Source organism: Panthera onca, chromosome C1, assembly GCF_046562875.1.
Source record: "Panthera onca isolate mPanOnc1 chromosome C1, mPanOnc1 haplotype 2, whole genome shotgun sequence".
Taxonomy (NCBI): domain Eukaryota; kingdom Metazoa; phylum Chordata; class Mammalia; order Carnivora; family Felidae; genus Panthera; species Panthera onca.
The window spans coordinates 207,106,923-207,120,309 of NC_138346.1; the positions used below are offsets into that span (position 1 = coordinate 207,106,923).

Sequence of the window (13,387 nt, forward strand, 5' to 3'; positions counted from 1 at the left end):
CCGGTTGCCTGCGTGTTCGGATCCAGCTGGGGAATCCTGGTGTGTGTCTTAAGTGACGCTTTCAGGCACAGTGGCGGTCAGGGACCCTAAGAGAGTAGGGAGCCTACACAAGCCCGACGCGACAGGTCACAGAAGCTGGTTTCTCACACACGCTTGCAACTAAAGCTTTGTTCAGTGCAAGGTCCGTGAGGATGGCAGGGCACAGAGGTCACCCTACCTTGGGGCTTCTTATTATGAGATAAATACATTTTTCTTTCGTATTGTTTTTAAAAAGAAAGAGCCTTAAGTCCCTGCTCTTCGCAGTGTGGTCCGTGGACCAGCGGCGTCAGCATCCAGGAACTTAGGTGGAAGGCCACACTCGGGCACCACCCAGGCCTACTGAACCAGAATCTGTGCATGGACAGGATCCCAGGTGGTTCCTTTATAGTCTGAGAAGCGCAGCTCTAAGGCTCAAAACCCAAAGTATATTTTTTGGTCCTCCTGTATCCAGACAAAATATTTTCACTCCATATCTCAGAGCTGAATGGGGCCCCAAGGGTGATTTGCTGAGCCCCTGGTCTCGGACACGTGTGGCATTAAGTAACACTCCTCTGTTTGCTGGCGAGGCTTGCCCCAGGAAGTGGCACAAGTGGTCTGAGAACATTGCTCAGTCATATCACTGCTTTTGGGTTTTTGGTTTGTTTTTTTTTTTTTTTTAACAGAAGTAAGGGAGGGATAATAATGTCTGATTCTCCCGGACGCTCGCAGAGGAAAGGATTTGAGTTTGCACGGAGGTCTGAGACCCAAGTGGCTGGAGAGCACAGACACTCTCACATTATAATCCTGTAATGACTAAGCCACCAGCCGAGCATTCACTGAGTGTCCACTGTTGCTGAGGGCTGTGCAGCACCCCTCCCCCCGGGTGGGGGGGGTGGGGCATGGTTGAGGCTGTTGCTTCCATTTTGTAGGTCTGAGACACATGGTCAAGGTCATCTTGGGTGAGCCTCTCATTTTTCCAAGTGGAGAGATTAAGGCCCAGAGAGGGGAAGAGGCTTTCCCAGGGACACACAGCGCCAGAGGCAGACTAGGAGTCAGACCCAGGTCTCTGGCCTCCCGGACCAGCAGTTTGTCCCACTGCCTTACCACTGGGTGGGAGGAGAAGCTGTCCCAGTGCTCCTGCATTTGCCTCAGTTTCTCCCTTTCCTTACCTGGAGAGCCGTGTTCATCCCACCCTGCTTCCTGCCCCCCACCTGCAAACCACAAACCCTCCCGAGCACCCTCGAGCAGTTAGGACACAACTTACCCCTTCTGCTATGGGTGACCTTGGCCACAAGGTCTTGTTCTTGCAGAACAGTTGGGGTGGGTTTAAAACTGCGGGTCTTATGTCACCACCCGGTACGTCCCAGGGGCGTTCTCTGAGCCGCATTGAGCCCGGCACTGCCTTTTAGATTCTATTGACAGTAACCACCACTTGGCACCTGGCCCTTTTCACACATTGTTGCGTTTCACCCTCACAGCCACCTTTACTGCAGGCACCCCGCCCACTTTACACATGAGCAAACCTCAGCTCAGAGTAACTGAGTAACTGGCCTAAGCTAGTGAGTGGCAGAGCTCGACTTTCCAAAACGAGTACTGCTAACCAAAACCTTAGCAGATTTTACCCCCAAGGGGTGGGATATCCAGAGGCGTCCCCACGGAATATCATAGATCCCCGTCTCTGAATAACACCAGTCCCCGATCGCATCGGGGGGCCTTTGGCTTATCTGATGGCCTCACCAAGTGCCTGCAGACATGAACAAGAGTAGCTTCAGCAACACACTGGGACCCAGTGGGGGCAGGTGCTGGGGTTCCAAAGGTCTACAGAGGTCAGAGGTGGGACCCTGAAACCATCTAGACTGCCATCTCATCATCTAGATGGGGAACTGAGGCCCAGAGATGGGACTGGCTCGCCAGTAGTTGTCATGGCTAACTCTTTATCCATATTAATGAAGAACCAGGGACCAAGAAGTGGGGGCATTTCGGGAGCCAGCCTGCCTGGGTGTTAAAGTTCAGGTTGTACTTTGGCAAGTAACTGAACGTCTCTGTGCCTCGGTTTCCTAAGGTGTCAAATGAGAGTAAGAGTAGTCTTTACAGGGTGGTGGTAAGGATCCAGTGAGAAACACATGCCAAGTGCTGTGAACAGAGCCGGCCATGAGTGCCGCTCACATGTGGTGGGGGTTAGACGTAAATGGCAAAGCCCTGGAAATCAGGAAAGCTGGATACTTACCCTGTCCCTGAGACGCCCTCGTTATGTGACCTTGATTGAGCCACTTAGCCTCTCTGAACTGCAATATCAAATAAAAATAAGGGACAACAGCCAGATGCTCCTTAAAAACAACAAACAAACAAAAACTCTTTGGTTCTAAGAGCACAGTTAGGGATCTTGGAAGGAGAAGATCAGGGTCATTGTTGGCCCATTTTTTTAGGTACTTACTTCCCCCATAAACTCCACGAGGACAGGGCCCTGGTCTGGCTTGTTCACCATTGCATCCCAACATCTACCATACCAATGGGCACGTAGTAGGCATATAGTAATAGATGGATAGATGGAAGGGTGCATGGATAGAAGGATGGATGGATGGATGGACGGATGGATGGATGGATGGACGGATGGATGAAGAACAAGTGGACAGGTGGACAGAAGGGTGAATGGATGAATCAATGAATGGATAAATGGAAGGATGGATGGATGGATGGATGGATGGATGGATGGATGGGTGGGTGGATAGATGGCCTTCCTTTAGAGAATGAGCTTGGATATTAGCAAGGTGGTTTGTCTGAACTTGAGGGTTAAACCATCTTCTTCTACAGAGATTAATACAATAGGAAAAGGCTTTCTGTGCCCCTAGGTTTCTCTCTGGGTGTGAGGTGGGGTGATTAGTCATGGAATCAGCCCAGGAAATCAGTATGAAAGACGGCATTTCTCAGAACTTCCTGGAAGTTTGACCTTTACCGACAGTACTGGGATCTTCGTCACCAGACGGTGTCATCTTGGCAGCTGGGTGGACTTGTGTGTGCGCTAATCATGTTCTCTTCGTCCACTAACAACCCACCACACTCTTTCCCCACACAACTGAAAAAAATGAGTCTTCTCTATGTGAAGGTTCCACTGAATCCAAACTGATAGCTCTCAGCCAGGTTCCTCAAGCTCAGCACTATTGGCATTTGGGACTGGATCATTCTTTGTTCTGGGGCCGTCCATGCACTGTAGGACGTTGAGCAGCGCCCCTGGCCTCCACTCACTAGATGCCAGTAGCCCATCCTGGGTTGTGACAACCAAAAATGTCTGCAAAGTTGCCAAATGTCGTCTGGGGAGCAAAAATGTCCCTGGTTGAGAACCAGTGCTCTAGGACCCAGAATTTGCCCATCTTAGGTGGGGCTGGTTTGTGTACAGCTGGTAGTCTTTATAAGTTATCCTAGTTGCTCTCCTAGGTTCTGCACGTGGATTGGGAATTGCTACACAGTATATAATCCTCAGGTCAACTGCTGAGTCAGGCAATATTACCCCCACTGACCGGGGAGGCAATCAGGCTCAGGAGGTTAAATGAGTAGCCCAGGGTTACATTTCAAAGGAAGTTTCGAAATTCCATTTAAGGCAAAGTGAGCTTAAGTGTCACCGTGAGCTCTGCGCTGGTGGCCAGGAAACTTCACCTGAATCGTGGGGTTTGCCCTCTGTACTCTGAATCCAAAGATAGCATCGACTCCAGGCTATGGGACTGGACGTCCAGGCAGTCTTCGCACAGACTTGGTTCTACTTTGTGAGGTCTTTATTACTGAGTTGCAAACCCTCCCTCCCTGATGAGTCAGAGACGACTGAGGTGTTGGTGTTTTGGCGTGGTGAAATTGCAGACACCATCACCTGATTGCTGAGTTTTTTTGTCTGCAACTTGAGATTCATGCAACCTGTTATCGGTATCAAAAACCAGTCCAAACACCGGCAGGTAAGAACTGAGCACCCACTGTGTGCGCCTGGTCCTGTGCGAGGCCCTGAGAGTAATTCTCCTCATAGCTGATACTCCTTGAGGGCCCACTGTGTGCACACCCTGAGCTAAGCCTTTATACTAATTCATTAAACGCCACAGTGACCCTAATGCGCAGATGCTATTACTGTTTCCATTTTACAAAAGAAGAAACTGTGGCCCAGAGAGGGAAATAACCTGCCTAAGGTCACACAGCTGCAAAGCGGTGGGGCCAGGGTTCAGACACAGGCAGCGTGGTTCTAGAGTCTACTCTTAGCTCCTGCTGTGCGTCCCACGTAGGTAGAAATTGATTAAAAAATCCTCTTCCTTGTAGCTGACTTTGAGGAGATTTGACAAGGTCAGAATTGAGAGGGGGTACCCCGGGTGGCAGGAAGAACGAGAAGGTGGAGCTGAAGGACCATGACCTTGAAGTAGCCTTGTCACCACCCTCATGCCCTTAATTGCCCCCCTGAAATAAGCCGTGGACGGAAAAGGCAGGCGTCATACCCGGAACAATCCGAGTTCAGTTCCTGCCCTGTGAGGGGGGGGCCGTCCTAAAGGTCGCATCCCTCCATCTGTGTTCTGCGTCGCAAAGTGAAGACGCCAGGCAGACAGAAAAGCTTAAACCCAGGGCCTAGTGGTGGGCAGCGTGGGATGGCGCTAGATTCTTTATATGCAAAAAAAGTTCACTTAGTGTAAAAATGGGGATACATTTTCTCGAAGTTTCTAAAAGTCGGTCAGTTGAGGGGCGCCTGGGTGGCTCAGTCGGTTAAGCGGCCGACTTCGGCTCAGGTCACAATCTCACGGTCCATGGGTTCGAGCCCCGCGTCGGGCTCTGGGCTGATGGCTCAGAGCCTGGAGCCTGTTTCCAATTCTGTGTCTCCCTCTCTCTCTGCCCCTCCCCTGTTCATGCTCTGTCTTTCTCTGTCTCAAAAATAAATAAACATTAAAAAAAATTTTTTTTAAGTCAGTCAGTTGAGGGGATGCTGGCACAGCAGGCTGGGTGACAGTTGTATGTGTACAGCCTGAGACGTGTGTCCTCAGACCCTCGGGAGAGGAGTGAACAAGCCCCCGGCCTGCCTAACACGGTGCACGGTGTGGACACTAGCAGGGTAGTACCTCCTGTCCTGACTTCTTAGCCGGGGTCTTCGCATAAGAAGTTCTGTCTTTCTCTGTCTCTCCCAAAAATAAATTAAAAAAAGAAAAAAGAAAACGTGGGGAGGGCAGCCTTGTTATTGCAAGACCTGGGGTGCAGCCGCATTTCGCACCGCGCTCCAGAGGTGCTGCTTGGCCTCTGGTGCCCAGGACAGCGCTGGACAATGACATGCAAAATGCAGTAGCTTCTCTCTTGGGAGATGCTGGGGGAGGAAGGAGCCCAGAAGGGCGGGTTCTGGCCCCTGGCTCTGTCATGAACACCCTGGGTGACTTCGGACATGCCCCTTGCTCTTCCTCGGCCAGAGCGACCAGCTGGGCACCAAGGGGTTCCGCAGTACGTGGTTGTGTGTCTGAGGTGGGCACTGGGGCTGCTCAGCAGCGGTGTGGGGCTGGCACGCTCCTGCCCCCTGGTGGCAGAGCTGAGATCGCTAGGTTCCCCACACTAGCCCGTCACTACCCACCCCCCCCCCGCCCCCGCTCCCTCCCCCACCGACCACCACACCAAGATTATCTAAAGAACAGGGTGATTTGTCACCTTTATATGTGCTTGTGGACCATGGCCTAGGGCCATGCCTGGAATTGTGTGCACACGCTACATACCCCTGAACACGGAACACGGAAAATAGGATTTGCCGCTGACCTCACGGGATCGCCCTAGAACCCCCAAACTCACTCCATAGTAGATTTGCCTTTTTTTTTTTAAAACGTTTATTTATTTTTAAGACAGAGAGAGACAGAGCATGAACGGGGGGGGGGGTCAGAGAGAGAGAGGGAGACACAGAATCGGAAACAGGCTCCAGGCGCGGAGCTGTCAGCACAGAGCCCAACGCGGGGCTCGAACTCACGAACCGCAAGATCATGACCTGAGCCGAAGTCGGACGCTTAACCGACTGAGCCACCCAGGCGCCCCTAGATTTGCCTTTAAAAGACAGGCACAGAGGGGCGCCTGGGTGGCTCAGTTGGTGAGGCATCCAACCTCGGCTCAGGTCATGATCTCGTGGTTCGTGAGTTTGAGCCCCGCATCGGGCTCAGTGCTTGACAGCTCAGCGCCTGGAGCCTGCCTCCAATCCTGTGTCTCCCTCTCTCTCTGCCCCTCCCCTGTTAATGCTCTGTCTCCAAAAATGAATAAACATTAAAAAAAAAAAAAAAAAAAAAAAAAAAAAAAAAAGACAGCCACAGTGGAATGAACAGAAACGTTGGCATCAGATAAGCCCCGCATTGTTATCCAGGCTCCATCACTCTCTCAGATGAGTGGCTTAGAAAGTTTCCCTGCTTCTGGGCTTCCCTCTTGTACAAAGCTGAGCATCATCATTCCAAGCTCCTAAGACCGTTGGGAGGGCGGCCAATCACACGTGCCAGCTCCTGGGGTGGTGATACCTGGCACTTTAGTAGGGGTGCCGTGGACAACGATTTTCCTTCCCGCCCAGGTCGCACAAGGGGCCGTCTTGATCACGCCCCTGCCTCTGGGCATCAGGGTGCCCAGACCTTCTCAGACCAGGACGCCCCCTCTGTATTTCTCATAGTGGGGACCACCTGCTCGAGGATTGCCTGGGGAGCCTGTTAAAGGTGCAGATTCCTGAGCCCCATGCCAGACCTGCACGTGGGGCCTGGAGATCTGAATTTTCACCAGCTCCCCTGTGACCTCCCATTGTGGGTCTCAAGACCGCAGGTCACCACATCTGCATTCACATGCTCACTGACTTGGAGATTCCCGTCTCCTGAGGTCCCGAGAGGTGGGGGTGCAGAGGCTGCCCTGGGGCTGCTCCAAGTCCATCTGACCTTGGACTTTTGCAGGTTCCTCCCAGAGAGGGTGGGGGGACGGTGAGGGTGGGGACAGGTACCCTGGGGCTGACCCTTAGATCTCTGAGCTGGAAGGGACCTCAGGAGACCAGCTTCTCTGGCCTTAGTCCTTTAGGTGGGTTTCCAGAAGTGCCAGCCCAGACGCTGGACTGGGACAGGAGCAGCCGGGGCGGTCGTGGGGTCCCACTGCCCACTGCCAGGCAGGCTGGGGAAGATCAAAGCCTGACACAGATTCGAGGGGAGGCCAGGAGGGAGGAGCGGAAGCCAAAAGCCATGTGTCAGCTTGGGAGGTGCGTCAAGACCGTGTTTTGCTGTCTCAGCTGCGGCTCCTGTGTTCTGGGCCAGGACAAGGGCACAGCCTCTGCAGCCAGACTGCCCGCTTCACCACTCACCAGCTGGGCGACCCGGGGCAAGCGACCAAGCTCTCTGTGCCTCTGTTTCCTCTTTGATTAAATGGAGATACCATAGCAGTTGCCTCCTGTGGTGGCTGTGAGGGTTCAGGGAATCAGTGCATGTGGAGGGCAGCACCAAGTGTGGTTTCGAGTGAGCAGTGCATACGTGAAGCTTCCAGTATGAATATGATTATTAATCGCAGGGTGTTTCTGCCAGAAGGGGATACGAATCTCTTCCAGCATAATTATGCTCCCCTATTTTGGACCTCTCCCAACTGAGATCCGTTCGTTCGCTCGTTCGTTCATTCCTACAAATACTCCATTCTTCACTCTTACAAAGATAATTACACATCTGCTTGGTTTTAGGCACAGAGCTAGGTGCTAGGGATGTACAATGAATTTATAGCTTATTTCCTAGAAGGAGAGACAAAAACGATAAACTAGTAGGCAAATTGAAAAGTTTTAGGGGCGCCCGGGTGGCTTAGTCGGTGAGCGTCCAACTCTTGATCTCGGCTCATGTCATGATCTCACGGTTTGTGGGTTTGGGCCCCGTGTCAGGCTCCGTGCTGACAGCGTGGAGCCTGCTTGGGATTCTCTCTCTGTCTCCACCCCTCCCGCACTTGCATGCGCTCTCTTTCTCTCAAACTAAATGCACGTTAAAAAATAAATAGATAGGGGGTACCTGGGTGGCTCAGTTGGTTAAGCCTCCAACTCTTGATTTCAGCTCAGGTCATGATCTCACGGTTCGTGGGTTCGAACCCCATGCCTGGCTCTGCGTTGATGGTGTGGAGCCTGCTTGGGATTCTCTCTCTCTCTCCCTCTCTCTCTGCTCCCGCATCTCTCAAAATAAATAAACTTAAAAATGAATAGATAAATAAATAAAACTAAAAATTAAGCTTTAAATGGTGATAAGAAAATACCTCCTGATAAAGGGATAGAAAGCAGTAGAGTCAGGGAGGACTTCTCAGAGGAGGCAGCACTTAAGGAAGGAACTGAGTGATAAACAGGTCCGAGAGAGTATGCTAGGCGCTGTGAAGACTTTGACATTCGAGAGTAACTCATCACTGTAAGAGATGACCCTACCCAGAGGAGGAGAGAGGCCTTACTCAGTAAACCCGCTGTCTCCTTTGTCTCCTGGGGAAGCAGGACTCAGATGGTCCTGGAAACAGGGAATAAGTCTCGGCTGGAGGTAGGAAGCAGAAAAGAGTGGGCATGTCAGAGAATCCTGGCAGACAAGGGAGAGCTTCAGTTAGTTAATGAGCCAACACGTCTTACTAATTGCCGAGCATCGTCCAGGGCACTGGGAGACAAGGAACAAAGCCAAGGTTTCTGCCCTCGTGGGCCTGACTGTCTGGTGGGGAGAGCCGGACAATAACTCTATCCACAGATCCAACAGTGGTGGGAACCGGGGGTGGGGACAGCATGACCGGAAGCGGGCTGCTGTACTTTAGAGGCTGATGGCTTCTCTAAGGAGGTGATATTTGCAACCTGAGTGATGAGAAGGGACCAGCCTGGCAGAGCTCCGGGAGAGGAGCTTTCGAGTTAGAAAAGCAAGCGCAAAGGCCCTGGGGTGGGAAAGAGCTTGCCTTCCTGTTGGGCCAGATACCGGTGCATGACACAGGAATCAGTGGAAAGTGATGCGGGAGAGGGAGGGTGGCTAGGGGCCAGCTAATGTACAGCCTTGCGGACCAGGGGAGGAAGTGTGGATTTTATTCTGAGTGCGCTGGGAGAATTTTTAGTTGGGAAGAGAGCACGATCTGCCGTATGACTTTGCCCTTCTGGCTGCTGCGTGGCAAGTACAGTGCTGGCAAGAGTGAGATGAGTACCTGCGTGACGGCTGGTAGTTGAAGAGGGAAGGCGGTCAAAGGGGCAGCGGCAGGCGGTGGTGGTGGGAATCTGGTGCCAGGGTCAGACTCAGGATAGATTGTGGAGGTGCAGCTGACAGCACTGGCGGGACTGGATGTCGGGGTAGGGCAACAAGAAAAACCAGGAACAAGGCCCAGGCGTTTGACCTGAGCTCCACAGCAGGATAGTCGGGCCCTTGGGCAGTGAACTTGGGCCACCCGGCAAGTTGGCCGCAGAGACCAGAAAACCCCAGTGTCAAGGTTGCCGGAGGCTCCTGCCTCTCCCCAACTGCCCACCACCCGCCTTAAAAGAACCTCAGCCCCAAATCCTGCAGCCTGGCCCCCAGTGACCCTTACGGGAGGCTGACGTTCCAGAACCCCGTGCCTGAGAATATCTTGGGAGGTTAATCTCCTGTGCATCTGGTAACCTATATTCCAGAAGCTGAATCACTGCTGGCTTAACCAGTGGAGTACGAATTAGCAGGTAATTATGATTGCCACCAATTAATCCCCATGGCCAAGGCTGGCTTAATTTCCACAGCTCGACTATCACCTGGGTGCAGTCGTCTTTGATCCTTTGAGAAAGTGAGGAGCTCCCGTGTGAGGCTTTAACTGACCTAGTGATCCCAAGCCACGACGTGTCTGTTCCCCAGCACGTACACAGTTGCTTGTCTAAGGAGGCAGTCCAGGACAGCAGGGCAAAGGCTACCAGATCGTGGCTCGCTCTGAGTGCCCTAGTGCACGGAAGGAGCTGGTCTATTCCACAGAAGCTGAAACTTCAGGACTTTGGGGGGGGGGTGGTGCTATGTCATGTTGAAGGCTAGCCACCGCTACGTTAGTATAATGTGATGGCCCACACTGCGGACACCCAGCGCAGGAGTCTAATTCCGTGACATTCATCAGGGGCCGCTCGTGGACCAGGAGTCCTCTCCTCAAAACTTTGTGAGGTGACTCTCACCACTTCCGTTTTCCACCTGAATGAGGACGTGCTATTTGCCCAGGGTCAGACACACAGAGAGGGTCCCTACCCGGATCTGTCAAGTTACTCATTGAACATTTATTCTTTGTGGCAAACACTATGCTAAGGACTAAAGATAGAGCAGCGGTTACCCTTATAACATTTATATTTCGGGAGGAGAGACAAACAAGTAAATGAATATATGAGACAGTAGGAAGCTCTGTGCGGAACGAAATGCAGGGAAAAGGAGTGGAGAGTGCTGGAGGGATGGTCAGGGAGGCCTCTCTGGGCAGGAGGATTTAAACAGAGACCTGAGGGCCGCCCGGGTGGCTCAGTCGGTTAAGCATCCGACTTCCGCTCAGGTCATGATCTCACGGTTTGTGGGGTTCGAGCCCCGCGCTCTGTGCCGACAGCTCAGAGCCTGGAACCTGCTTCAGATTCTGTGTCTCCCTCTCTCTCTACCTTTCTCCAACTCGTGCTCGCTCACTCTCTCTCTCTTTCAAAAATAAACATTAAAAAATAAACAGAAACCTGAATAGGGAGACGCCCCACATGAAGATCTGAGGAATGAGCCTTTTTAGGTAGTGGAAACAGCAAGTGCACAGGCCCTGAAGCAAGAACATTCTAGAAGGCAAGGTCAGGGACTTTGACCAGGGGGTCTCATAGGTCAAGTTAGGGTTTGGATTTGGTTCTGTCATGACCAATTTCTTCATTATCACCAAAGAGAAAAGAAAGCAGAGTGAGACCCCTGACTGGAATCCCATCTCCAGTCATGGAGTTGTTTCTGGGTTGGGGAAGAATCAAGGAGGGCAAGTGGGAGACTGAGGGAGGGAGGCCCGAGAGCAGAGTCAGGAGTAACAGCAGCTCTGTGCCTCCGACTCCCGGCCCCCAGGCCAGTGGTCCTCAAATCTGGCTGTGCACCTGCAGGGACAGGCCCCGGGGGCCCGTCCCACCACTATGGAACCAGAATCTCTTGGTGGGGGGGAGTGGCACTCAGGGGTCTGAGTAACACCCCTCTTGTCCCCACCAGAGTTTGGAGCCAGTTGGGTGAGGCAGAGGGGAGCCCCAGTGTCAGCGGATGACAGGAGACTATGGTGGCAGTTTGGGGGCTTGAGGTGCTGACATGCCTCACCCCGAGGGGCCTCGCTGCCCCGCTAAGCTCACCATGTGGCCAGGTTCTCTACAGAGAACGGGGACCACCAGACTGTCCTGGTCAGAAAGGCCGCCCTCCCAATGGAATGGGGTGGGGGCGGGGGAGAAGCAGGGAAAGGACGCATTAGAGCTGCTTTTGGATAAACTAAGGGTCCCGGGCCCTTGGGCTGTGAGGGTGAAGGAGGAGGATGGGTGTATTCCCGGTCTCGTTTGGGTGGCTGAGCCGTGTCACTCTCTGACATGGGGCACCCTCAGGTCCCCCACTCTGCCCTAACCAGATACTAATGCATCTTACAAGCTTCCGGGCTATAATAAATAGAGCTTGGACAGACCACCTTTGATCGCTTAATTTTTCCAATTAGAAAATTAACCCAAGCTCATTATGGATAATTTTGGAAAGATGGAAAAAAAATCCTATTTGGTATATTTCTCTCCCTTTTTCCTATGCAGTGTTTTTGTTGTTTTTTTTTTTCCCCTCAGTTGGGCCCTGATGCCATATTATCAAGAAATCTCTCCATTTGAAAATTTCTTTCATTACATAAGCATTTTTTTCAGATTTACAAACTTCTTAGGAATCTTTTTTTTTTTTTTTTAATGGCTTATTCTCCACAGGGTGGACGTGCTGTGGTTTACCTGTCTAACCCCCTGATGTTAGAAGTCTCCAGATTGTTATCACTCTCACCTTGTAAAGTAGGGCCTTCACTTACTGTTTTCTACATCTGGGATTGTTTTCTTAAGATTTAGAGTTTCAGAGGGGCACCTGGGTGGCTCAGCCGGTTGAGCATCTGACTTTGGCCCAGGTCATGATCATGTTCGTGGTTCAAGCCCCGCGTCGGGCTCTGTGCTGACAGCTCGGAGCCTGGAGTCTGCTTCAGATTCTGTATCTCCCTCTCTCTCTGCCCCTTCCCCCACTCGTGCTCTGTCTCTCTCTCTCTCTCTCTCTCTCTCTCTCTCTCTGTCTCTCTCTCAAAAATAAACACTTAGGGGCGCCTGGGTGGCGCAGTCGGTTAAGCGTCCGACTTCAGCCAGGTCACGATCTCGCGGTCCGTGAGTTCGAGCCCCGCGTCAGGCTCTGGGCTGATGGCTCGGAGCCTGGAGCCTGTTTCCGATTCTGTGTCTCCCTCTCTCTCTGCCCCTCCCCCGTTCATGCTCTGTCTCTCTCTGTCCCAAAAATAAATAAAAAACGTTGAGAAAAAAAAAAAAAATAAAAAAAAATAAACACTTAAAAAAAAGATTTAGAGTTTCAGAAATGGAATTCCTGGGCCAATGGGGATGCACACCTCCTCCCACCTACTTTTTGTTAATTGTGGCAAAATACACGTAACATATACTTTAGTATTTTACCCACTTTTAAGTGTATGGTTCAGTAGCATTCCCCAATTCGCCATGTTGTGGTCCCACCACCGTCCATCCATCTCCAGAGCTCTTTTCATCCTGCAAAACTGAAAGTCTGTCCCCATCAGCACTGACTCCCCTTGTCCCCTCTCCTAGCCCCCGGCAGCCATTCTCCTTTCTGTCTCTACGATTTTGGGGGTGTGCACTGTGCTCAGGTTTTGATCCATATTGTCAAATTGCTGCCCTCGGCGGTTAAAATCAACACACACTCCCAGCAGCGATGTCCTCGAGCACCTACCTGTTTTCACCACCTTCTTCACAGCTCTGGGGTTGGAAAAAACTCATCTTTGCTCATTCGACTGGTGAAAAAGACCACCTTACTCCCGATCAGTGGTTTTCATTGTTGCGCGCTATTCCGTCTGGGAGTCTGTCCTGTGGTTTAACGGACCGCTTCCCTGGGGTTGGGCACGTAGGACGTTTCCAGGGTGTGGGTTTTATCCGTTACACCGCTGTTAATGTCTCTGTGCTTAAAGGCCAAACTGATTCTCTGCCCTTGTGTCTCTCTTTCAAGGGTGTTATGATGCACGGGCCCGAGTCCTCATTTGCCACATGACCTCCCTCTTCCAAGTGCCCGTGGGGGAGCTGGATCTCCTTGAAGAGACGTTCCTTGAGAGCCTGAAGGAAATCAAAGAGGAGGAATCTGAGTAAGGGAGCCCTGTGACCCTAGCTCCACTTGCCAGGAATCAGGAATTGCACTTTTCGGATAACAGAGGT

General features: G+C 51.9%; 1 protein-coding gene across 9 annotated transcripts in view; it reads left to right on the top strand.

Moving 5' to 3' along the window:
- Positions 1-13,387, top strand: part of TMCO4 (transmembrane and coiled-coil domains 4) — a 104,158-nt gene that overhangs the window by 23,518 nt on the left and 67,253 nt on the right. For all 9 annotated transcript variants that reach the window (XR_009606941.3, XM_060621385.3, XM_060621384.3 and 6 more), the window contains one exon: positions 13,185-13,317. Coding sequence is in view for 8 of the 9 variants with exons in the window: in XM_060621385.3 (XP_060477368.2) it covers positions 13,185-13,317 (133 nt within the window). In the remaining variant the exon portion in view is untranslated. The remainder of the gene's footprint in view (positions 1-13,184; positions 13,318-13,387) is intronic.